Here is a 27,395-nt window from a genome sequence, read left to right as displayed (position 1 = left end):
GTGTACATTTCAAACCCCCAGGGGTTTCACCAATTTTGATACAACTGGGCAGTGAAAATGAAAAATTAATTTTTTTTTACACAAAAATGCAGTTCTGGCTCAAAATTTTTCATTTTCAGAAGGTATGAAGGAGAAAAAGCACCCCAAAATCTGTGCCCCAATTTCTCCCGAGTATGGCAATGCCTCATATGTGACCAAAAAATACCAGTTGGGTGCATGGCAGGACTCAGAATGGAAGGAGTGATTTTTGGATTTTGCCGCTCAGATTCTGGTGGAATGAATGGTGGGTGCTATGTGGCATTAGCAAGACCCCCGAAGCACGGTGAAATGATGAACCTAATAATCCATAGATGTGTGGTATATTTTAAAACACTCCTTTATACATAGGCCGGGTTTGTCGGGGCAAGTTTCACAGTGGAAAATAGTTTCCTTTCTTATTCCCTTTTTATAGCAAACTTTGCACCTTTTTTGTGTCCTGCCCTTTCTTGCAGTGGAGGGGATTTCGTTAGGAAAATGCTGCCCTGGTACAATACGGGGGCCAGTACTAGAAGTACTGGGGCCCTCTGCCTGCTGGTTCCCAAATATTAGGCCCTTTATGACTTCCTCTTGAAAGTGCATAAATGTCCCCCTCTGGCTGGTAGAACGGAATAGCACGTAAGCGTTATACAGTGCCATCTGGATGATATACACGGCCAGCTTCTTGTACCAGATTTTTGTTTTCCGCAGGGCACTGTACGGCTTCAGTACCTGATCTGAAAGATCCACTCCGCCCATGTACCTATTGTAATCTAGGATACAATTAGGTTTTGAGGTGTGGGTACTGGTACCTCGTACAGGGATGGAGGTGGTACTGTCTCCATGAATTGTTGTCAGTATAAGGACATCCCCTCTTGTCCTTATATTTGACCAACAACATATTTTCGGTGCATATTCCCCTGCTTTCACCCCTTCTCATTACTTGGGCAATGTGCGTTTTTGGGAGGCCTCTTTGGTTCTTACGCACAGTACCGCAAGCTGCTGTACCTCTTGAACCAAGGGCCTTAAACAGGGGGATGCTAGTGTAAAAGTTATCCACATAGAAGTGATAACCTTTATCCAGGAAGGGGTGCACTAAATCCCAGACAATTTTTCCACTAACACCTACGAGGGAGGGGGGGCATTCTGGCGGTTCAATTCTTGAATCCTTCCCTTCATATACCCTAAACCTGTGGGTGTACCCTGAGGTGCTTTCACACAGCTTATACATTTTTAGGCCATACCTTGCCCTCTTACTGGGAAGGTACTGGCGGAATTTAACCCTTCCTTTAAAATGTATAAGGGACTCGTCAATACAAATAAATTTTTCAGGGATGTACATCTCTGCAAATTTGGCACTGAAATGATCAATGACCGGCCTGACTTTGAATAGCCGGTCAAAGGTGGGATCATCTCTGGGTGGGCACAGTGTATTATCGGTGTAATGTAAAAATTTAAGGATTATCTCAAAACGAGCCCGAGTCATGGCCATACGGTAAAATGGGGTGCTGTACAGAACATCTGTACTCCAATATTGCCTAATTTCTGGCTTTTTTACTATGCCCATATGTAACACCAGACCCCAAAACGTCATCATCTCTACTGCATCTACAGGGGTCCACCTAGCAAATGATGACGTGGGGTTTTGAGCAATAAACTGCTGGGCATATAAATTACTTTGGTCCACCATTAAATTTATAAAATCATCAGAGAAAAATAATTTGAAAAAGTCAATTTCTCTGAGACCTGCTGAATCAAATTGGATTCCTGGGATGGCCAAAAACTCAGGAACCTGGGGCTCAAAATTGTCTGGTGGTGGGGTCCATACGGGATCAATCATTTGGGGGGGGGTCTCAGCTGCTCTACGGGGGCGTCTTTGAGGGGGTCCCTCATCAGCAGAGGAGGAAGAGGAGCTTAAGGCGAATCCTTCAAATTCCCCGCTTGCATCACTGGCTGTGTCAGAGTCAGAGGCAAGCATGGCATATGCCTCCTCCGCTGAATACATTCTTCTGGATGACTGGGATGACATTTGGGATGACATTTGGGATGCCATTTTTATTTTTGTGTTTCTGTAAGTGTAATGTTTCAACACGTGTATAGTGTAGGGGGGGGGTACAAACTTTATTTCAACACGGGGGGTATGTAGTGTGTAGTGTGTATGTAGTGCAGAAAAAAAAATACTTTATACAGGAATTTGATCCCAATAAAAAAAAAAAAAAATTGAAGGGGTTAAAAAAAAAAAAAGGTCCTGCGCCAAAAATTGAGCACAGATGTTGGTCAGTAACGTCCGTCACTGAACAGCGCTCAAAGGCAACAGGACACCCACAAAAACAACGTGGGTGTAAAAACAAAAAAAAACTATTTAAAAAAAACTGCAGAAAAAAAAATATCAACCTGTGCCAAAAATGCTGTTCAGTGATTGTACGTCACTGATCAGCGGCCACAGGACACCCACACAAGCAACGTGGGTGTAAAAACAAAACCCCACTGCACTCTCCAAAAAAAAAAACTGCAGATCAGTGATGCAGTGATGCACCACTGATTAGCAGTGAGGGGCAGCAGACATACAACCTGACAGGGTATATATATATATATATATATATATATATATAAAAAAAAAACCCTGGACCCCCAAAAAGTTGCTGATTAATTAATTTAAACTGACCAGCACAAAAGGGGGGGCAGCAGGGGGGGCAGCAGTCAGTTGCACACGCAGCACAACCTTTGGTGCAACTGAAAGGTATATATATATATAAAAAAAAAAAACCCTGGACCCCCAAAAAGTTGCTGATCAGTTAATTAATCAGCACAATCAGCACAAAAGGGGGGGGCAGCAGGGGGGGGGGGGGGGGGGCAGCAGTCAGTTGCACAGGCAGCACAACCTTTGCTGCAACTGACAGGTATATATATAAAAAAAAAAACCTCTGCACCCCCAAAAAGTTGCTGATCACCTCAGATATAGTGATCAGCACAAAAGGGGGTGCAGCAGACACAAAATATAGCACTCTCTATCACTCTCTATCACTCTCTGTCACTCTCTGTCACTCTCTGTCACTCTCTGTCACGATCTGTGACTCTATGACACTGCAGCAGCAGCACACACACAGAAGTCACAAGATCACAAGATCCAGGAAGTATCCAGCTGCTGGCAGCACGCTACCAGCGGTGATCAGCGGTGATCAGGTAAGTTTCAGGCAAGGATCAGGTATGTATCACGACAGATTGGCACGGTGACCGCTCATATCAACACATATCAACTATATTTTTATACATATTCCCCTCCGCATCTGGGTAGAGAGTACATATTACTGCAATGTAATCACAGAGCATATCTGTGCTAGGGACTTTCAGAACTTTGGGGTCCCTTGATGTGGGCTGCAAGCTCAATTGTTTTGATCAAAATATGACAAAATCTCCTTTCAAGGCTCAGAGCCATTAAGGTGCGGGGCACATTGGTTATAAGATGCAATGATCCCCATGCCTACTCATAACTGGATTTCCCGCTAGACAACCTAGGCGTTCGCCTCGAGCCCAGCGGGTACCAAGGGCAGTGTCGGACTGGGGCACGAAGGGCCCACCAGGGAAATGCACTCACAGGGGCCCACCAAGGGGCGTGGCCATCTGACCAGAGAGGAGTGGCTATACACTATAGAATTTTGGGCCAATTTCATCTGATTTCTGCACTTTGGGCCGATAATCGGGCAAAATTGGCCCAAAATCACAGGTGTGTGACATTTGATCCATAAATCCCCCACGTTGATATAAAAGCACATAGGTCCCATAGATAATACAGCAAATACCACCCCCCCAGATATTACAACACATAGGTCCTCCACACACAGATAATAGTACAGCACGTATGTCCCCCCACATATAATACAGCACATAGGTCCTCCACACACAGATAATAGTATAGCATGTAGGTCCCCACACATAATACAGCACATAGGTCCCCCACTCAGATACTAGTACAGCACATAGGGGCGTACGCCCCCCCCCCCAATAGGTGAATGTAGAAATATGGTAATGGCTGTTCCCAAATCCAAACCCACAACTAAGGGCTGCGAAAATGGGGCGTGGCCTCATGGGACGGAGGCGTGGCATCACAAAATTGTGCGTGGTATTACACTTTAGACCACAACGTAATGCCCATTGGGGGAGGGAATTGCTCGTTGCCAAGGTGGGGAGGAAATTGCTAATTGCCAAGGAGGATGTCATACTACTGGATGCACCTAAAGAAATGACAGCCGGGCAGAGAGACGGCTGTTTAATCTAAGGAATTGCTTGTTGCCAAGGGGGATGTCTCACGCCGCTGGACTCACCTAATTGAAATAAATGACAGCCGGGCAGAGAGCGCTGTGCGCTGCCCGGCTGTAGTCTAAGCAGTAACATCGATATTTTCAGTTCTCGCACTGAGGTCCGGCAACCAATCAGGAGCAACTACCAGTACCACCAATGCCGCTCCTGATTGGCTGCCGGCAGTCCAGAGGGAAAACTGAAAATATCGATGCCACTGCTTAGACTACAGCCGGGCAGCGCACAGCGCTCTCTGCCCGGCTGTCATTTATTTCAATTAGGTGCGTTCAGCGGCGTGAGACATCCTCCTTGGCAACAAGCAATTCCTTATGGTGTGTACACACGGGGGCGATATGGATTCCGATGTTCCCGATTTAGTGAACATCGGAAGCCATATCGCATGTTGATTGGTGGCTTTTTAGGGCTAACGAGCCCGATGCGCTGCCGATGCGCGCTCCCAAGTGAGCACAAATCTGCAGCGATATAGTGAGGGCAGGCAGATCTGCACTATATAGTCTAAATTGTGCCCCTGCCGCATGCCGTGCGATGCGAGTCCGGATACCAGCTGATCGTATCGGGACTCACATAGCATGGCATATCTGCCGTCTGTACACACCTTAAGACTAGGTGGTCCGGTGCACCCCTTAGATTCGCCTTTGCCCTCCCATATAATACATTACATAGGTCCCCCACTCAGATAATAGTACAGCACATAGGCCCCCAATATAATACATTACATAGGCCCCCAATAACATACATTACATAGGTCCCCCCAACTCAAATAGTACAGCACATAGGCCCCCAATAACATACATTACATAGGTCCCCCCACTCAAATAGTACAGCACATAGGCCCCCAATAACATACATAACATAGGTCCCCCCACTCAAATAGTGCAGCACATAGGCCCCCAATAACATACATTACATAGGTCCCCCCACTCAAATAGTACAGCACATAGGCCCCCAATAACATACATTACATAGGTCCCCCCACTCAAATAGTACAGCACATAGGCCCCCAATAACATACATTACATAGGTCCCCCCACTCAAATAGTGCAGCACATAGGCTCCCAATAACATACATAGGTCCCCCCACTCAAATAGTACAGCACATAGGCCCCCCAATAACATACATTACATAGGTCCCCCCACTCAAATAGTGCAGCACATAGGCCCCCAATATAGTACATTGCATAGGTCCTCCCTACACAGATAATATGGCGCACACACACATACATACACACACACACATATACAAACACACACACAATACAGCGCATACCCCCCCCCCCCCCCCCCAAAAAATAACAACACAGAATATAAAAAAGTTAATACTGCAAATGGTTAGGCTAGTTACCTACCAGTTTGCAGACGGGGAACAAAAGCAGTTTTCTCTCTACCCCCGCAGCTCTTATCAGCCCTGCTTGCAGCCGCCGTGCCTTTGCTATTGCGGCGGCAGGGAGGGGGGGGATAAAGAGTGGTAGCCCCGCCCCCTAAACAAGTGGGCGGGGTCCAAAATCACCGGGGCCCACCGGGGGGTTCCCCCCCCAGGCCAGTCCGAGCCTGACCAAGGGGTCTGTGGTCCAGAAAATCCGGTGACCGGCGCTCACACAAGTGTTTCCAGAGGTGTATTGCGGGTCCGACATGCGTTGCATCATGAAATCACATGGACCCGCCTGCACCCAGGAGCGCACAGACATTGCAGGCAGGGACAGATTAAATACCCACCTCAGGCAGTAATGTGAGGATATGTAAACAGCAGGGGTCTGGCAATATACAGCTAGCAAATGGATTGTACTTTTTCAGCACATGGGGGTAATGAGTAGAGCATGTTTGCAATGTATGGAAACTGTATAACTGGGTTTGCTTGCTGGAACTCATAGTTCCACAGCAATATACAATAGTTTATTCTAATTTTTACACCACAATCAGCACGCACAGCCCAGGGGTACCAGAAACAGCCCCAGGCTTCTGCCTGGGTAGGTAAATTCTGGAGGGTGGGGGGGCTCCTTCATTGTGGGGGTCCTCACTCCCTCAGCCCAGGCTGACCGGTCAGGGGGTTAATGCTTGGCCGGGGGGGACTTGTATAAAAAGTCTCCCCCCGGCTGTGGCATTACCCTGCTGGCTGGTTGGGCCTGGTGTTGGTTCATAAAATATGGGGGACCCCTACTCATTTTGTACCCCATATTTTGGGAACCAGGACCGGCCCTTGGGAGGTTACAGTACGTGATTAATTTCAGTTCCAGGTACGACGGACGGAACATGACAATGGATGTACCAGCCGGATTCGACCATCTGGCTACACTGCCTGCCCACGGAGTCACATGTGGACTTATCCTTGCAATTCTTGCAGCAGGAAGCACGGGAGACCATCCGACTGCGACCCCTGACACAAAAGAAGGATCTCCCGGTGATTTTTCAGATACTCAGAAGCGTTTTCCGAGAGAGGGTGACGCCGAACGAGCTCCGAAAGCGCCTCTTTGCTCGAGTCCAACAGGAGGGGGCGAGACGTGAACATGCATCCCCAAAGCCACACCGGTGGGATGAGATGCCCCATCGAGGGGCGACAGGGTCCCGATGGAGGTAACCCAGAGACATGGAGTGCTGGGAATGTGGATGCCCAGGAAACTTTGCATGGGAATGGCTTGAGGCCCTTCGCAGGCGGCCTTTAAAATAATGGCCCTCGTGGTTGCGGGCAAAACCACGAGGCCCCAGCTGAACAGGTGGAGCTCACCTATTCATCAGACTTGATTGGAGAATGCCCCACTGTAATAGCCAGGCTTGATGGTCAGGACCAGCGCTGCCTCCTCGACACTGGCCCCCAGGTGTCCACAATGTCAGAAAGATGCTTCCAGAGGAACTATGGCCACATGAAGAAAATGGTGGTAGGGGATTAGATGATGCTCCTGGCCACCAACAGCCTGCCCATCCCCATTCTGGGTGTTGTGTGGCTCATGGTGGAACTGTACAGCCGATCCCTGGGATAATGGTAGTCAGAGAAGAGTTACGGCATGGGCCTGTCATCCTGGGGATGAACATCTTGCAGGACCTGGACCAAGCCCTGGTGCAGGAGGAAGGCCCCCGATACTGGAAACATCCGGGAATACAGAAGCCGGTTCAATAGGACCTACAGCGAGTAGAGCAGCTACGCCGCAAACCATGGATGAGCCAGGGATCGGGTCCCTTGGGAGGAATCAAGACCCATCACAACCATGATCGCGTTCATCGATGGGGGGAAAGCCACTCAGTGCATACACACTGAGCAGCTTTCCCCCTGCCTGGCGCTGACCGTGGGGGGCAGCTTTGCATAGCGCAGAGCTATGCAAAGCCGCTCATCTGCTGGTAATATCAGCAGATGAACAGCTTTCCCGGCGATGATGCGGGAGCACGCAGCAGCGCTCACCGGTCATTGAGCTGAAAGCTGCTCATACATGCTGTTTTGATTGACTTTCAGCTTAGTCACCCAGTGTGTATGGGACTTTATACATACATGGCATCATATGCGATTTCTATACATACTGTAAAATCACCATATGGCAGCAGTCCCCAAACAGTGCACTGAGAATCCCTGAGGTGCAGCAGTGCAGTCACCCACTGAGGAGTCAGATTGGTGAGTGGAGCTTGCGAGAGCTGTCAGGGGAAAATAGAAGGCAGTGAGTTGCAACAACTGATCTGTCTGATCTGAGGAGCTGGTAATCACAACCAAACATCAGTAAGGCAGTGGTGGCGGTATTAATAACTATAATGTGGGGAAAGGCTGCATAGGAATCAATGGGGGGACTGCAGGGGGAGAGACAGATCCATTCTCAGGTCCTGGAACATCGAAGAGTACCTGCGTCTGTGCAAATTGTCAGTTTGAGACTTCCAGTAATCCGTAACTAAGACAGGTCAGCATGGATGTCACAGACCCACATGAAAAATGCTTGGGCATATCTTCATTTTTCCAAACATCCAGAAAATGGCACATTTCCAAACCCTAGCTTCCGGTCACTCAAACTGCAACTGGATTGCAATGCATTTCCACCCACAATTTGGCTGATAATCGGTTGATTTGCACTTTTAAATTAGCGATCCATGCTGAATTAGGCCAATTATAACTTTGTGAGAGTCTTTTCTCTTTAGCTAGGTTACTATAACTTATAATCCTGCTAGATAAAGTTTTATTTTAGAACAAAACATTAATCTTCTACGACTATTTACCAATGTTCAAAGACTTTCGGCAGCAAATTCTGCAAACTGAAGAACGACGTGGCGGCCATTGTTAAGAAAAAAAGACAAGATGCTACTTGCATTAAAAAACATAGATTTTTATTAATTAAACAAATTCTATAATAAAAACAGTTTCTTCTAAAACTATAGGGCTATTCCACCTTAGTAATCTTACATTTTGTTGTCTTTTGGAATTTACTTAAGCAGCACTTTTAAAAGCTGGATTTATAGGTGTGATACAATTATTCCACACGAAATACATACCGTATATACTCGAGTATAAGTCGACCCGAATATAAGCCGAGGCACCTAATTTTACCCCAAAAACCTGGGAAAAATCATTGACCCGAGTATAAGCCTAGGGTGGGAAATGCAGCAGCCAACTGACAACTTAAAATCCTGCCGCCATGAATTAGAATAAAATCACTGCAAATCTGGGTAACTGGAAACACCAGTACTTCTGCCAGGTGAAGGCCCCCATGCGTCAGAGATGTACTGGGGGCAATGGGCTAATGCTAGCTAGTAAGTACAGTATAATGACAGGAGCACTATCTGTCTTCAGAATACACAGAGAGGCAACCTGACTGGCAAGCCCCCTGTGACAAGATTCTGACAGTCAGGTTGCCTCTCTGTGTGTTCTGAAGACAGATAGTGCTCCTGTCATTAATAAAATTTATACAAAGAGCACAGCAGCCAAACCAGCAACACCTTCTTTCCCCAAAGTTTCCCTGAAGTGAGGCAGTAATGACTGTAAGATGAGGAGGCTTACCAAGGTGATATAGGGCAACAGCAGTGTATAACAGCAGTAGCTGTGACAAGTAGGCTCCTCAGAATCTCATAGGGCATCACATATGCCTCCTGATGGCAGCAGGGCATTAAAGGTGCCTCCAGACCCCAGGGTCTAAGCACATCAGCAGCCTGTGTGTAAAGGTGGTGCACGCCACCTCCAATATGGCCGACGCTAGCCTTCTGGGAAAAGGGAGACCTGGAGATATAAACTCCAGTCTACCCACTAGTGGCACCGATGTGGGGCAGAAGGAGTCACCTAAGGAGTGGACGGGGGATCAGCTTACCCCTCACAGCCGGTCCCGGCTGTTAGGAAGCTCCGGATTGCCGCGCACGGCCACGGACGACCATACGGAGCTCTGGAGGCAAATGCAGGGCACTGGAGTCCCCGACTATGCAGAATGTGAAGGCCGCAACATGCAGGGTCAAGTCACGTCATCCCCCGGCTCTGCGGCTGATACCCCCTTGAACCGGAGAGCTGGAACAGCTGGTATGCAGCAGCCGGGGGCTAGATAGATGTGCTGGGGAAATGGTTAAAGAACAGGAGCTCTGCTGAGTGACTCGAGTATAAGCCGAGGAGGGATTTTTCAGCATAAAAAATGTGCTGAAAAACTCGGCTTATTACTCGAGTATATACGGTAAGACAAACCAGTCTAATACGGTGCGCAGTAAATAGCTTGTGGGTAGTATTTAGTCACGAGTACCAGCATTTTATTACTCAAGTTACCCACGGCAATGCCGTTTGCACCACGCCAAGGCTTAAGACAGAATCGCCACCCCAGTTTTGTCAGATTTCTGCTAGCACCCCAGGACGAGTGCGAGCAGAAATTGGAGAAACTCGGTGTTAGAGGCGCAAGGTATGGATCATAGAATAGACAAACATTCGGTCTACAAGCATTAGGTTGACCACTGAAGGTCGACATGACTGATGGTCGACACGCATTAGGTCAACATGGGGAAGGTCGACAGTCAAAAGGTCGGCATGGGGTTTTTCACCCGAATGTCGACACAGGTGAGATGGACACTAAAAAAGTGCACCGCATCCCCTCGCATGGCTAGCGTAGCGAGGCACCATGGTTCAAGCATGGCACACTATTTTATTCTCCCACCACGCCCTAGAGCATGGGTCTTCAACCTATGGCCCTCCAGATGTTGTGAAACTACATGTTCCAACATGCATTGCCACATTTTTTCCTATAAGCGCATGCCAAGACTGTCAGGGCATGCTGGGAAATGTAGTTCCACAACATCTGGAGGGCCACAGGTTGAAGACCTGTGCCCTAGAGGATGGTAGTGCATAAAATACCATCTGTCGGCTCAAAAAAAGAAAAGAAAACCTTCATGGGTCGACCTTTTGACTGTCAACCATCCCATTGTCGGCCTAATGCTTGTATTAACCTAATGGCCCTGTGGACCTTTAGTGATGTAGACCTAGTGACCGTATCCCATCAGAACGCTGATTAGTATAGATGGTGGAGATTCAGCCCAGCGCTATGCAATGCACACAGTATTGAATCAACCCCAAAAAACTGAAGGTTTGAAAAATGACCACGTAGTAAATTGACCCCATTAGCTACCAATCACCTCTGTCCATTGCTAAGAATGTTGTGATCATATGAATTTTTATGCTGAGACTGCCACTGAGATATAACTATCTGTATTGTTCATTTACAGTCAAGGGACCGTTCACAACAGGGCTGCATTCGCATGGGGTCCGATATTTTTGTTCTGCGCAGACTGTTCCCCAGATGTATGTACCCAGGACAGCGGGTGGAGAGGGGTGTAGGAGTTCTAGTGGTGGCTTATTGGAATATACAAATGTGTGTGGACAGTTACCTGTAAAGGGGCTTTATTACTTTGTAAGTAAAACTAATAATTAAAAACTAATAAGTGCTAAATCGTGACTACTATATTCAGTCCAATAATATGAACGGATCAGAGGTTGTTTATGTCAGAGAAAATGCACAAAGGAAGTGGACACAGCAGTAAGTAGGGAGGTTCAGCCACTTGGACAGAAAACCTCTGCATTGATCATGTTATTCTATAGGATAGTTTATAGAAAAAACATAGCAACAATAATGTACTTTATTACTGCAGCCAGATTGCAACTGAAAATAAATGAATAATGTATATCTGTAGTAATTTGTGTGCTAAGATACCTATGGCTTCTGCTAGTCATGCATGGTAATTACAGTGCAATATATAACTCAGGCTTCGGTCTTGCTGATGACTGAAAAATGGAGGCCAGCTTTGTCTAGACGTTCAATCAGTTTGGTTTTGGAGAAAGCTGCTCCTGGGGAGTAAACTCCACCTCTGGAAGACAAGAAAATATAGAGGAATGTCATATAATCATTAATCTGCAGTATTACCAAACATTTCCTAAGAGTTATAGTAACCTGTCCTTCAGGTGAAACATGCACCAACCCCATTCTTGCCTACTTTTGAAAACTAGTTTCAGGGAGATTATAGTTGGTAGTAGAACTCACATTGAGGGGGCGTGTAATGCTCCACCCAAAGGATGTGTCTAGTTCCAAATATGGAGAGATTGTGAAAAGTGTCTTAACATGGCACCTGGAAGCGTGGGTGTATACTGCTACATCTGAGAGGAATCTTTTAAAATAACTTACATCCAAAATGTAGATGAGCCCAAAAGCAGTTAGTAAGAGCTACTATACTGTAATGTAAACGTATCTCTCATTCCGTTTTTTCTCAAAAAATGTAACAGCTACATAATATGGGCTAGGTGAAATGAGGGAGATTACTAGACTAATCAGGGATAGAGGGAGATTGCTGCTATTTCAGGGAGTCTCCTTCAGAATGCAGGAGAGTAGGCGACTATGACCAACCCCTGCTTAGTAAGTCCCATGTTGCACTGCAACATTATCAATGATCTGGTTACAATGAATTTTGGTTTGCAGAGCATTTACATATGGGGCCTAATTCAGACCTGATCACAAGACAAATGTTTTCTCAAAATGGGCAAAACCTGCTGGTTGGGCTGATTTAAAGTTATTTTGTTTCTGTGCAGGGTAAATACTGGCTGCTTTATTTTTACACTGCAATTTAGATTTCAGTTTCAACACATCCCACCCTAATCTAACTCTTTCTGCACAGGTTACATCTGCCCCACCTGCAGTGTACATGGTTTTGGTCATCTTGATAACAAAATTTGGTACTCGTTTCCTAGCACGGCGCCCAGTACGCTTTTAGCGTACTGGGCTATTCTCCGTAGTGAAATCGCATCGGATCGCACAGCGTGTATGGTGCCGTGCGATGTCCATATTAAGTGCTTATACAATGAAATATCGCATGGACAGGGTGCGATCCAATGTGATATTTCATTGTAGAAGCACCCATGCGATGAGATGTGATGGGTGCTTACTATTGAAAGCACCTATGCCATTGTTTTGCGTCACCTCCACTATCAACAACACCCCGAACCGTGGCAAGCTCCGCGAGGGGTGGCAGAACGCATCCTCAAACCTTTTCATACCCCCACTATCCACATCGGCGTGGAGTTGATTTTTTAAAGTGTGGCAAGCCCTGCGAGGGGATGCGGATTACTTTACATGTATTCCGCGTCATTCGGGCTCGGTGGCTCACCATACTTTAGAAAATCAACTCCACGCCGATGTGGATAGTGGGGGTAGGAAAAGGTCGGAGGACGCGTTCCGCTGCGCTCGCCACGCTTCGGGGTGACGTGGATAGTGATGGTGTTTTAGGAACACATTCACACATGCAAGATCATACAGCTGACACCGTAATGACGTATTGTGGCTCCACTAGGAAGCTTGTTGCACGCCTGCACACCAAATAATTTCTACGTATTTAGAAAGAGGAACCCCAATTTTCATATATAGACAGGAGGGGGTGCTGTTCCCAGCAGTCAGGCATGTAACGTTTTAAGACAAGAAGAGAGAAGGGACTGCTTTGGGGGGGGAACGCACTAAAGAAATAGAATCATAAAATATAACTTTTAATTCTTTATTATTAATAATCCCACGATTAACTTATATGGGAATGCAGCGAAAAGTAGAGGTTAAAACATATTAGACATACCAACATATACACACTATGGGCCTTATTCGAGTTCACTCTTTCTGACAAAATCCTTCTTAGATGGACAAAACCATGTGCACTGCAGGGGGGCAGATGTAACATGTGCAGATAGAAATTGATTTGGTGATTTTTTGGTGATTCTTTGCAGGGTAAATACTGGCTGCTTTATTTTAACACTGCAATATAGATCTCACTTTGAAGTAAAACCCCACCCAAATCTAATTAGATCTGCACAAGTTACATCTGCCCCCCTGCAGTGCACATGGTTTTGTCCATCTAAGAAGGATTTTGTCTGAAAGAGTGAACTCGAATAAGGCCCTATGTGCTCAAAAAGACAGGAAATAAAGTGTTTTAAAAATTACACTTGAATCCTGTCTGAAAAATGTTTGTTGGGTAATAGCCAATGATGTGGTGCTATAATCAGAGAAATGTACCCCTATTTGGTGATTTTTACTGTTATTAATATGAGAAAACTTATTTCACTCAAAATTGCTGTACCCTTGGTGCCACCTACTGGTGGTTTAACGGTATTGTAACAGTTCTTGAAATGTTATCCCAATGTGACCATCTGATAAATTGTCCTTTGGTGCCACCTACTGGTGGTTAAAAATATTATCTCGGACTTAATTTATTATAGTGGTCCTCTGATTTTATTGGGGGTCACAGAAGGGGAGACAAGAGTGTTTTATTGTTTCGTATTAGAGTAGAGCAATAAAGAAGAAAAACCCCTTAAAAAATAGACAGTATATAGTGTCTTGGGTTTCTCTGATTATATTTTGAGCGCCCAGGTAGATATACTATGCTGTTAAACAGGATTTGAATTATCCCCTTATCGTTTTGCAGAACAGCCCAAACACACCTGTAAGGTGTTTGCTACCTGCTTCACCTTTGGTGTTATCTATCAACACCTAGGTGGTCTAGTGGCGCCCTGTTAAACCAACATCATAATTATATACATTTTAGGCTAACAAACATATCAGACAGGCATTACAAGCCAACACATGTGTTTCGCTGACTCTAGTTCAGCTTTTTCAAGGCCAACCTGATTGTCCCAGCTGATCGATATTTATTCATATCTCCCCGCCAATGATGGGTCTGTATTAGTGTCACATGGGTATGTGGTCCAATCACCACTCTGTGCTCGTATCCGGGGCCCTCCCCCTTGGTGTGACGTGTATACTGTCTCTGCTATCCCCGTCAGATCATATGGGCGGCTGTTTACATCACGTAGTCGGCGTCCCATACCCGGTGACCAGCGTCACGCCGTCTGCGCGATCAGCGGGGTCACATGATCACCCGGCATTTCTTTTACCCCTACACCATACGTAATCCGTCATGTGACCATCTCACAACCAATCAGGGTGGTTATAGCTCCGTACCCGGAAGTAGGTTGATGAATTTCGCGTACAGCCCCAACCCTGTAGTGAGCATGACGTATAATAATTATTTATAAACAGGGTTTAAAACCCTGTTTATAAATAATTATTATACGTCATGCTCACTACAGGGTTGGGGCTGTAAGCGAAATTCATCAACCTACTTCCGGGTACGGAGCTATAACCACCCTGATTGGTTGTGAGATGGTCACATGACGGATTACGTATGGTGTAGGGGTAAAAGAAATGCCGGGTGATCATGTGACCCCGCTGATCGCGCAGACGGCGTGACGCTGGTCACCGGGTATGGGACGCCGACCACGTGATGTAAACAGCCGCCCATATGATCTGACGGGGATAGCAGAGACAGTATACACGTCACACCAAGGGGGAGGGCCCCGGATACGAGCACAGAGTGGTGATTGGACCACATACCCATGTGACACTAATACAGACCCATCATTGGCGGGGAGATATGAATAAATATCGATCAGCTGGGACAATCAGGTTGGCCTTGAAAAAGCTGAACTAGAGTCAGCGAAACACATGTGTTGGCTTGTAATGCCTGTCTGATATGTTTGTTAGCCTAAAATGTATATAATTATGATGTTGGTTTAACAGGGCGCCACTAGACCACCTAGGTGTTGATAGATAACACCAAAGGTGAAGCAGGTAGCAAACACCTTACAGGTGTGTTTGGGCTGTTCTGCAAAACGATAAGGGGATAATTCAAATCCTGTTTAACAGCATAGTATATCTACCTGGGCGCTCAAAATATAATCAGAGAAACCCAAGACACTATATACTGTCTATTTTTTAAGGGGTTTTTCTTCTTTATTGCTCTACTCTAATACGAAACAATAAAACACTCTTGTCTCCCCTTCGGTGACCCCCAATAAAAATCAGAGGACCACTATAATAAATTAAGTCCGAGATAATATTTTTAAGCACCAGTAGGTGGCACCAAAGGACAATTTATCAGATGGTCACATTGGGATAACATTTCAAGAACTGTTACAATACCGTTAAACCACCAGTAGGTGGCACCAAGGGTACAGCAATTTTGAGTGAAATAAGTTTTCTCATATTAATAACAGTAAAAATCACCAAATATGGGTACATTTCTCTGATTATAGCACCACATCATTGGCTATTACCCAACAAACATTTTTCAGACAGGATTCAAGTGTAATTTTTAAAACACTTTATTTCCTGTCTTTTTGAGCACAGTGTGTATATGTTGGTATGTCTAATATGTTTTAACCTCTACTTTTCGCTGCATTCCCATATAAGTTAATCGTGGGATTATTAATAATAAAGAATTAAAAGTTATATTTTATGATTCTATTTCTTTAGTGCGTTCCCCCCCAAAGCAGTCCCTTCTCTCTTCTTGTCTTAAAACGACACCGTAATGACGACATGTGTTAACGAATAACTAATTTACTTAATTTAAATGAAAAGGATTAATGAATTCATCACATTAATTAAAATAAATAATGAAAATAATAAATCAACTTAAAACATTACAACATTAATTACTAAAAATCATGAAAGCAAACATATTACAAAACAGTCAATCATCTTTTAGGGAGGAGCGCAAGTGCTCGAAGTATTCGCTGAAATGGGTTATCACCACCCAATGTCTTTCACCACATAAACTCCTGCTAATAGTATTGGAGCTGGTGGCGTGCTGTGCCTCTTTGGCGCCATTTGCACGCGCCCCAAAGTCTCTCCACATTCTGGGTATGAACCCCTGTGCCGGGTTCAATGAAATTACACCTATGGTTTACTTGGAAATGCTGATAACCAGCCAGTTCCAGCTGTTCAGTGCTGTACGCCCTCCAGCAGTCCGTATAAATAGTGGTGCCTGGCTCAATATTTTCAATTATAGCCGCCATCAAAGTGGTGGCATCACGTTTGGGCACCATGGTGAGGAAGCACTGTCCATTTTGACGACAAATTTCCCCAAAAACCCACTGCTGTGGTAACGTACGGCCGACATTACTCTTACGCTTGACAAAAAAAGCTCTCGTCGACATCCACGATGTGCCCTGGACCGCCGATACGCCGCTGTGGCTGCGCCATGAAGTCCATGGTGCAAGCCTCCCGCATCCATCTGTTATACAGGACCGCTGTCTTCTTTGATATCTCCAGCTGTCGCTCACAGTAGTCTATGGATGTGAGCTCCTGGGCCCAGGAATAGATGAAGCGCACCAAGGTGACAAAGGATAAGCGGCACCCTGGAAACCAGTGGGCCACTCTGAGCTCACCTTGAGACGGCATGCTTTCACATGGCATGGTCACATACACTCCTTCACTGACAGCCGCATAGCGTGCCCATTAGCGCAATTCCGCGTCAGCGGAAGAAGATCATGCTGCTGGAAGAAGTGGATAGCCTCCTCCTCCACCTGAGGCAAGTGGAACTTGGTCATAGATACAGCCATTTCCGATACTTCACCAGCAGCTCTGAGGGATGCTTCCATTACTGTCAGAAAATCACCTCAGAATGATTCTGAGAGGATTTGACAGGGGGAGGGAATGACAGGGAGTGGGAATGGGAGCGGTACTGAAATCGTATCGCATGCCACTATAATGTGACATGCGATTTCAGTATGGTACCGTACGTACCGAAATTGGCCGATGTGCTAGGAAACAAGAACCCCAAATTTATCCTGCGATCAGGTCTGCATTAAGCCTATGGTCTCCAGCTTAATAGCAGGCCAGGTGTATGCAATGGTCTAAATGTTAACACATTGAATGGCTTTCTGTGCCACTGATGCAAACTGAAGATGATTTACACTCAGGCAATGGTGATATGAGTCCTTATTTTACCAAGGGTCATCTGATCATCTGCTTGAACCTCAGCCTGTGACCCCATTAGCCTCACCTCCCAGACCGGCACTGGGAGATGAGAGCATCTCAGCGCCGCATTTACATTGCAGTGAACGGGACCGGGTCGCATCGACCCGTTTACACTATCCATCCACCCGGGTCCTCAGTGTTCCAAGGTAGGATTCCCGGGGAAAAAAAATCCGTACCCCTTATTACGCTGACCAGGGTCCACAAGACAAAACCCCAGGTTTTTGCCTCGGTGTAAAAGCGGTATACAGTAGGAGTAAGTTTCATCTTTGCTCCTTTGGCCATGGCTAGCCATGTCTAGCCATGTCTATTCTATTGTTCTCAGCTGCAATACGTATTGTATAGCAGCTGAGAACAATAGAATAGCCATGGTCAAAGGAGCAAAGATGAAACTTGCTCCTACTGTATGTAACCAAGTCTACTCAGGATGACCTGAAATTGACGCTGCTAAAACCAGTGAAACTATGTCCCAGAAAACAGCCACTGGCTTCATCATACCCAGAAATTCTGTAATGATAAATGTTACCACCCCCAGTCCGCACACAAACATCCTGGGCACTGCGAGTGATGTTGGAAAAAAGATCTGCAAATGCAAAGAGCAGCATATGCACACGTGCAGCTCTCACACGATCAGAAGTATACCTATATACATCAGATTTACAGCTCTGAATTAAGTCACCTGAGAGCATATTATAATTTAAAAATCCCTATTATATTGTGCTTACTTTTTTGGGAGCGATGCTGGTTCCTTTAGAATCGTCACACCGGCTTGCACCATTGCTATTGGAGTAGTCACATATCCAGCTTCTGTAAAAGTGCATTGAAAAAAATAAAATGAACAACTTTGAGCCTTAGATTTACAATTTGCTAAGAATTGAAAAAGGCCTCAGTATTGTGTGCATGCTCTCATATATAGGGACCCTTGAGGAAGGTGGAGCACCCACCGAAACAGGCTGTCTGGTATCTGGGCTCTGTGGCTGGTCGCAGGTCTCCTTGGTGGAGCCACACTAGATAAGTTATACCTGGACCCACTGGCTTATCTTGTTTGCCAATATGACGCCATGTGTCTTTTTGATTCACCTGCTAGGATGTTGAATACACCGTTTTAAAATTCATTCAGCTGGTGTGCGGATCTCATTTGTTTTGCCTGAAGGTAAAATCACATTGTATACAATTATTATGTGACCCTGCACCCCATTTTTGCTACTGGAACAGTGTGCGGTTTTTCCGGGAGAGAGAGAGAGATATATATATATATATATATATATATATATATATATATATATATATATATATATATATATATATATATATATATATCTTCTACGATCCCCATGGCAGCCATAACACTGGGATGTTCCCCTTCCCCCATAGAATTAGACAGGATAATTTTTCTCTAGGACCGCCCACCTCGGGTATAATAGCCTCCTCTTCCTCCTCCTCCATGTCTTTTTTCCTGTCTCCGTTAGAGTTAGGACAGAGTAGGCTGTTTTATTTATTTTAAGCAGGGTACCTCACGCAGCATGGAGCTGAAGGGGTGGCTCACCGGGGAGAGGAGGTGCCTAACTAGCTTAAGCTATGTTAGTGCAATTTTCCTGCCTGTATACAACTAGGCTGCAGCGCGACGCAATGGAGCTGTACATATGAAAGAAAAGTCCCACGTGAAATGTGAGTACCTGTTGCTGGGATGGTGCAGGGCTGCAGCGGGGCTGTGTGCGTGCTCCATGGGGAGTAGATGCAGACAGGCTGGAAGCCGCGTTTGTACACTCCAGACATATCAGGCAGACGGGGCGGAAGATAGAGAGAAGAAGGGGAGAACCTTTCCACTTCACAAGATGGTCAGGGAGACCATTTCCAAAGAGTGGACGAATATGGATAAAAAATTGACTCTGGGGAATCGTATTGAGAAAATGTACCCATATAAAGATGACGAGATCCTGGGATGGTGCTCTATCCATAAGGTAGACGCTGCTGTAGCGGAGCTGACCTCAAAGTCTACAATCCCGGTGGAGGACGCAGCAGCGTTTAAAGACTCAATGGATAGAAAGATTGAGAATGGACTAAGGAAGGTTCATACAGCCTCTGCTGGATCACTTAAGGCTACGGTGGCAGTGGCATCAGTGTCCAGGGCGCTGAGACTGTGGGCATCTAACCTGCAGACAGACATAGAAGAAAGAATCTCTAAACACTATGTATTGAAGAGTTTGGACGTTATGCAGAAATCCATAGATTACCTGTGCGAGGCCTCACTGGATTCGGTGGCTTTTGCGGCAAAAACAATGGCGGCAGGGGTAACAGCGAGGAGAGCCTTGTGGCTGAAGCCCTGGAGCGCCGACGCAAATTCCAAGAACAAACTAACTACCCTACAGTTTGAAGGAAAATTCCTATTCGGCTCAAACCTGGACACAATGATACAGAGATTGTCAGGAGGGAAATCTGTACGTCTCCCACAGGACAAGAGAAGTCGGTTTCCTTATCCAAGCACGGCTAAACAATCCTATAGGGATTCCAGGAGTTACAGGCCTGGTAGGCCTTACTATAGGAGAGGCAGAGCTAATACGTCGCGGCAAGCCTTTCGCCAGCCCTTTCGTGGGCGCTTCCAGCCTGACAGAGGAAGATCATGACTATGTCCAAGAGACAGTGATAGGAGCCAGACTTCTCTGGTTCAAAGGTCGATGGGAGAATACCATAACCGACAGATGGGTACTAAAGATAATCCAGCAGGGTTATCATATCGAATTCATGGTAATTCCATGGCAGAACAGATTTCTGAGATCCAGAATACCTACAGAAAAAGAAAAAAGGTCAGCTTTATGCTCCAAGATAAATCAACTACTGGAACAGGGAGCGATCGAGATAGTACCCAAAATTCATCACAAGAAAGGGTTCTACTCCAATCTATTCTTGGTGGAAAAGAACAGTGGAGGATTCAGGACGATCCTGGATCTCAGATCTGAATTGTTTTATCAAGAAAATAAAATTTCGCATGGAGTGTCTGTCGTCCATAGTGACGGGCATAAGACAGGACGAATACTTAGTGTCAATCGACCTCAAAGACGCCTATTACCATATTCCAATTTGTCTAGAACACAGAAGGTTCCTGAGGTTCTATGTGGCCGGTCAGCATTTTCAATTCACGTGCCTCCCGTTCGGGTTAAGAACGTCCCCAAGAGTCTTCACCAAAGTACTGATTACGCTGGTGGCGGAGATGAGAAAGCTGAAGGTCCAGATCTGGCCATACTTGGACGACTTATTGATAGCTGGGAGCTCAGTGGAAGAAGTGAAGCAAAGTCTGAGTTTGGTCATGAAAACCCTGCAAAGTCACGGATGGGTGATAAACAAGGACAAAAGCCAACTGATACCAACCAAAAAAAGGGATTTTTGTAAGAACTTACCGTTCGAATCCCTTTCTCTGATATGGTCCTGGTGACACAGCTCAACACTGGGATGTAGGAGGGTCCGAAGGAGCCAGGCACCTATCCTAAAGTTTTAGAGGGTAGGCTCCTCCCCTACTGCATCCCTGGACTCTTCAGTTCAATCTTTCAAAGCCACTGGAATACATAACTCAGTACAAACGCCTGCACATATTATATGCACATTTTATAACAGAAAACTGTTAACTTTTAACCATTTTAACATGAACATCATGAAACTTCTGGCATACTTACTGAGCGTAAGGGAGGGATCGCTGTGTCACCAGGACCATATCAGAGAAAGGGATTCGAACGGTAAGTTCTTACAAAAATCCCTTTTTCTCTTTCAATGGTCCTGGTGACACAGCTCAACACTGGGACGTTCCAGAGCCGGTCCTTTGGGAGGGTACGCTCAGGTCTGCAGCTCTCAGCACTGCTCGCCCGAATGATGCGTCCTCCGACGCGAACTCATGGAATCTATAGAATTTGGCAAATGTGTGAACAGATGACCAAGTGGCAGCTCTGCAAACCTGCTCAGCTGTGGCCCCATGTCGAACCGCCCAAGAGGTGGCAACTGACCTGGTGGTATGCGCATTTATTTTGGCCGGTACTGGTCTACCCACTTTGGTGTATGCAAAGGCTATCACAGACCGCAACCACCTAGCAATAGTCTGCTTAGATGCAGGCCAACCAATTTTGTGTACGTCGTACAATACCAACAATGTGTCAGTCTTCCTGACACTCTTCACTCTGTCCACATATATGCGTAAGGCACGCACAACATCCAAAGTTCTCAACTTGTCCCTTTTCTTAGACCCCTCTGGGGGTTGAAACACAGGTAGAACTATCTCCTGATTTAAATGGAAGGTAGATACCACCTTCGGTAAAAACTGAGGCACTGTTCTTAAAACAGCCCTGTCATCATGAAAAATTAAGAAGGGAGATTTACATGACAAAGCTCCCAATTCTGAAACTCTTTTAGCAGATGCTACTGCTAACAAAAACACTAGCTTCCACGTGAGAAACTTAAAGTCAGCCGACCTTAAAGGTTCAAAAGGTGCCTTTTGAAGGCATTCCAAAACCAGTGATAGATCCCAAGGTGCTACTGGTTGCTTGTATGGAGGTTTCAACCTGGATACTCCTTGTAAAAAGGTTTGAATTTCCGGCAAAATGGCTATCTTTTTCTGGAAATAGATGGACAAGGCCGAAATCTGTACCTTCAGTGACTGAAGGCTTAGGCCCGATGAAAAACCATCTTGTAAAAATTCCATCATTCTTGATAGCTTAAACTGAGAAGTATGAGCCTTTCTTCTCTCACACCATCGAATGTAAGTCTTCCAGACTCTATAATAATTTGCCGAAGATACAGCTTTCCTGGCTTTTATCATCGTCTGTACTACTGCCTCAGAAAACCCTTTTCTTTTCAAAATGGCGGTTTCAATAGCCAGGCCGTCAAAATCAATCGATCTGAATCCAGGTGATTGAACGGGCCTTGTCTTAGAAGGTCTGGTCTCAGAGGTAGACGCCATGAGTCCACAGACAACCTCTGAAGCCTCGAGTACCAGGATCTCCTTGGCCAATCTGGGGCCACTAAGATCACTGGAACCTTCTGCCCCTGTATTTTCTTCAGAAGTCTCGGTAACATTGGTACTGGTGGGAATGCATAAAGGAGATCTCCCTGCCAGTGAATAGTCATGGCATCCACTGCCTCCGCTAGTGGATCCCTTGTTCTGGCATAGAACCTGGGCACTTGACGGTTGATCCTGGATGCCATCAGGTCCACATCCGGAGTTCCCCACATCGCGGTGATTTGTTGAAACACCTGAGGGTGTAAGCTCCATTCCCCTTCCTTGAGCTCCTCCCTGCTCAGGAAGTCGGCTTCTATATTCTCTATTCCTGGGATGAATATAGCCGATACAGCTGGAACATTCTGTTCCGCCCATAGGAAGATTCTGGATACCTCCCACATGGCCAATCTGCTGCGTGTACCTCCCTGGTGATTCAGATACGCCACAGCTGTGGCATTGTCGGTCTGAATCCTCAAAGGGAGGTTCTGTAACCTGTCTCCCGCCAAGGAAATCACTTTCCAGACAGCTCTCAGCTCCAAGATGTTGATTGGTAACGCTGATTCCTCTGCCGTCCACAGGCCCTGAAGCCTGAGATCCAGGGCTATTGCCCCCCAGCCCCTGAGACTGGCGTCGGTAGTTACTATCAACCAGTCCCAGGTCTGTAATGACCGACCCCACTGAAGGGAATCTACTTCTGTCCACCATTTCAAGGATTCTCGGGTGTCCGAAGACAGCACTATCATCTCGGATTTCATGGTCAAAGTGTTTCCTGACCAGGCTGACAAAATGTTCCATTGGAACCTCCGAGAGTGGAACCTGGCAAACTGAAGCGTCTCGAATGACGCCACCATCTTCCCCAGGAGCTTGAGGCACCTCCATACTGAAATGCTCTGAGCCCTGAGAATCTCCTGGACTAGGGTGACCAGATCCCTGGCCTTTACCTCCGGGAGGAATACCCGATGAAGATGGGTGTCCAGTATGACTCCCAAGAATTGGAGCCTTTGTGACGGTACCAACTGAGATTTTTGCAAATTTAAAATCCAGCCGTGAGCCTGCAAAAAACTGATGGCCTCTGCCAAGTGACTCTGCAGCATGGCTGCTGACTCTGCTTTGAACAGGAGATCGTCCAAATAGGGTATTACTGTGATTCCCCTGAGCCTCAGCACCGCCGCCATTACTGACATTATCTTTGTGAATACCCTTGGCGCGGTTGCTAGCCCAAAGGGTAACGCCCGGAATTGTAAATGCAGGTCTCCTATGGCAAACCTCAACAAGGTCTGATGCTCCGGGTGTATAGGAACGTGCAAATATGCGTCCTGGACATCCATGGACGCCAAAAATTCTCCCTGGTCCAGACTCAGGAGTACTGACCGTAGAGACTCCATTTTGAAATGGTCTACCCATAAATGAACATTTAGAGACTTCAAATTTAGTATTGGTCTGAAAGACCCGTCTGGTTTGGGCACCAGGAACAGCGTGGAGTAAAAGCCTTTCTTCCACTCTGTCTTGGGGACTAGTGTAACCACCCCTTTTTCCAAAAGGGAGTGCGCTGCTCTCACAAGAGCTGTACGCAGCCGTGCCTCCTTTGGTAAGGATGTGGGAATGAACCTCTTCGGAGGTGGCCCTCTGAAAGGGATTTTGTAACCCTGTGTTATGATGTCTAGCACCCAGGCATCCTGGCCTAGAGAAGCCCAAGCGTCCCTGAAGTGTGTGAGACGCCCGCCCACTTTTGTCACTGTCGGGCAAAGCCCCTGACAGTCATGCAGAGGGTTTATCCTCTCCTTTATTGGCAGGCTTCTTGTGAAAAGAGCCAAATTTTGACTTTTGTGTCTTGCCTCTAGAGGGCTGAAACCTTCCCCTGAAAGACTGTCCTCGAAAGGACGCACCACCTCTAGGGGAGGGCCGAAAGGACGGCTTAAAAGCAGAAAATCTGGATGTCTGCTTTGCTGAGGAGGCCGGCAGGAATGTACTTTTGCCGCCTGTGGCCTGTTTTATAATCTCCTCTAATTCGGTACCAAAGAGTACCTTTCCTTTGAAGGCTAATGTTTCCAGAGCCTTCTTGGACTCATTGTCTGCTTCCCAGGCTTTAAGCCAAAGCACTCTCCTGGCATTAATGGAGACTGTGGACACTCTGGTTGCCATTTTAATAGCTTCCTCCTCTGCTTCAACTGCATACTCTGCTGCTGCCTTAATCTTTTCTGCAAGCAGTAATGCACCCGGGTCAGCCTGCAGCATGGTGCATAATTCACCAGCCCACTCTATCATGGCCTTAGAAACCCAGGCTGAAGCAATAAGGGGTCGTAAGGTAAACCCCACCCCTTCAAAGATAGCCTTGAGGTTTCCCTCCAGCTTTTTATCCACAGAATCTTTAAAAGCTGCACCGCCTTGTACTGGTAATACAGTAGCCTTGGACAAACGTGCCACTGAAGCGTCCACAACTGGGACCTTTTCCCAGAGCTCCGCGTGAGACTCTGGCATGGGGTACAGATTAAGGAATCGTTTTGGCATCTGAAGCCTCTTATCAGGCGTTTTCCAAGCCCCTTCTAACAATTCCTGTAACCCCTCATCTGAAGGAAAAGTAACAGCCTCCTTCCGCTGTCGCTTAAAAACACCTTTAACAGGAGTCTTATCCTCCACAGTCAGCTTTAAAGCCTGCTTCACAGCTACAATGAGATCCTCTATACCAGCAGCAGAGTTCTCTTCCAAATCATCACCCTGATCCCAGGGGATGTCAGTATACTCTCCTTCCTCTTCATCTACCACAGTAGTTAAAGCATAAGACCTTCTAGGGGTCCCTGCCACATCATCCATTTTGTCCAGCATTTCACTGAACCTGTTAATGCCTTTTGCAGTATCCTGCATCACCTGGATAAGTGCAGGATCTGCCTGGGTAAGAGGCAAGGAGCCAGACGACTGCTGAGATGATGGCATAGGTCTCTGTGATTCTACCAGCCCATCACTCTGCCTGTCCAAAAGCTGCACCAAAGCGTTTACTGACCTGCCTAGGGCCCTGGCCCACGCAGGTTCCATATGCTCTGCCCTATGGGGATCACTGCCCATGGGTCTCACATCAGCGCAAGTAATACATAAGCCCCCCTTGGCCATCTGCTCAGGGACAAATTTTTGTGTGCAAACATTGCACGCGCTCAGTGCATTAAGGGCTCCCTCCCCCAAAACCACAGCCTGATGCTCAGACATGATGCAAGTGATAAATGTATATCTATCAGTATACACAGTGCAAACAATGTACAAGCGTTTATACAGAGCAATGCACCCAGTCACTTATCTGTCTGTAGGTTTCAACTGCGGGGAAGCGATGCCCAGGAAATCCAAGTCACTCTGCCAGGATCAGTAAGCCAGCTCAGCTCCGCTGCAAGCGTTCTGAAAGGCGCCAAAGTCAGAGTGAAGGAAGAGACCACAGGTCCCTGCTGCTGCGGGGTCCGTGACCTTTTGGCGCCAACCACCCCCAGCAAGCCGCTCCTTAGGTAGGATTTCCTAGTTCCAGTGTCTCCCCCTCAAATGGGGATCACTTGGAACATGCCTGTCACAACGCTGCTGTCCTCTCATCTAGGAGCTCAGCGTGTAAGCTCCGCATAAAATGGCCGCCGCCATCACGGAGCGCCTGTCCCCCATGATCCCCACCTAAACGTGGAGCCGGTTTCAGGGTACTCCGGAGCCCAGGCAGCCTTTTAGAAAAGGCTATAAGCGCTGCACAGGGAGACCAGACAGTGTCTCCCCTGTGCACAGTGAGCTGACAGGACGCGCTTCTGTCAGCTCCTGCTGCGCTAGCAGTGTGAGGAATCACTATGAGAATCCTCACACTGTGCCTACCTAGCTAGGGTAAAAGTTAATAAAATAATAAAAATCCCCTAACTACTCTAATTCTTCGGCTGCTCCTGCAGCCCTTTAGAATAGCACCCACTCCAGTGGGCACCTAACACGAACTGAAGAGTCCAGGGATGCAGTAGGGGAGGAGCCTACCCTCTAAAACTTTAGGATAGGTGCCTGGCTCCTTCGGACCCTCCTACATCCCAGTGTTGAGCTGTGTCACCAGGACCATTGAAAGAGAAATATTCTTTTTTGGGGGGTAAGGATAGATACCAGAAGGTATTCTGTAGCTTTATCACTCGAGAGATGCATGAAAATGAGGAAGTTAATCCTAGAGATCTTGCAAGAAAAGAAGATTCCCCTAATAAAAGGGGTGCAGTTACTAGGAATGATGGTTTCCTGCATAAAAGTGATACCGTGGGCTCAGTGGAATTCGAGACAACTTCAGTGGTTCCTTCTGCCTTTGCTAAGAAGAGGCCTAAAGGATCATCATATGATAGGGCTATCGAGTCATGTGAAACAGTCTCTGAAATGGTGGATTCAGGACTTGGAGAACAAGACCTCGAGCTTAGAGAACCCACAGTTTCTGGTTCTGACGACAGACGCCAGTTTAGTGGGATGGGGAGGTCATCTCGGGAAGATGTCGGTCCAAGGAACATGGTCCAAGGAAGAAGCAAGAAACTCTTCCAATCTCAGAGAACTGCAGACAGTCTGGGAAGCTATGTGCCAGTTAAAGTCCAAGATTCGGGATACACATCTAAGAATTGTGTCCGACAATGTGACGGTAGTCGCACACATAAACCATCAAGGGGGGACCAGAAGTCTGAAATTGATGAGGATGTCAGAAGAAATTATGACGTGGTCAGAGAAGAACCTGAGGTCAATCTCTGCAACTTATATTCCAGGCAAGAAAAATGTAATAGCAGACTATCTAAGTCGCAAGACTGTTTTGCCAGGGGAATGGGAGCTGAACGGTGAAG

The 27,395-nt window shown here is 46.5% G+C and overlaps 1 protein-coding gene across 1 annotated transcript in view; it reads right to left on the bottom strand.

The window, feature by feature from the left end:
- Positions 1–11,383: 11,383 nt before the first annotated feature.
- LOC146063667 (saccharopine dehydrogenase-like oxidoreductase) overlaps positions 11,384–27,395 on the bottom strand; it is a 59,641-nt gene continuing 43,629 nt past the window's right edge. Inside the window, exons 11-12 of the mRNA XM_083176252.1 lie at positions 18,332–18,413; positions 11,384–11,625 (exon numbers count right to left, since the gene is read on the bottom strand). Coding sequence (XP_083032378.1) covers positions 11,520–11,625; positions 18,332–18,413 — 188 coding nt within the window. The 3' untranslated portion in view covers positions 11,384–11,519. The remainder of the gene's footprint in view (positions 11,626–18,331; positions 18,414–27,395) is intronic.

Source organism: Crinia signifera, chromosome 3, assembly GCF_055691185.1.
Source record: "Crinia signifera chromosome 3, ASM5569118v1, whole genome shotgun sequence".
Classification (NCBI taxonomy): domain Eukaryota; kingdom Metazoa; phylum Chordata; class Amphibia; order Anura; family Myobatrachidae; genus Crinia; species Crinia signifera.
This window is presented reverse-complemented; position numbering and strand designations above follow the sequence as displayed.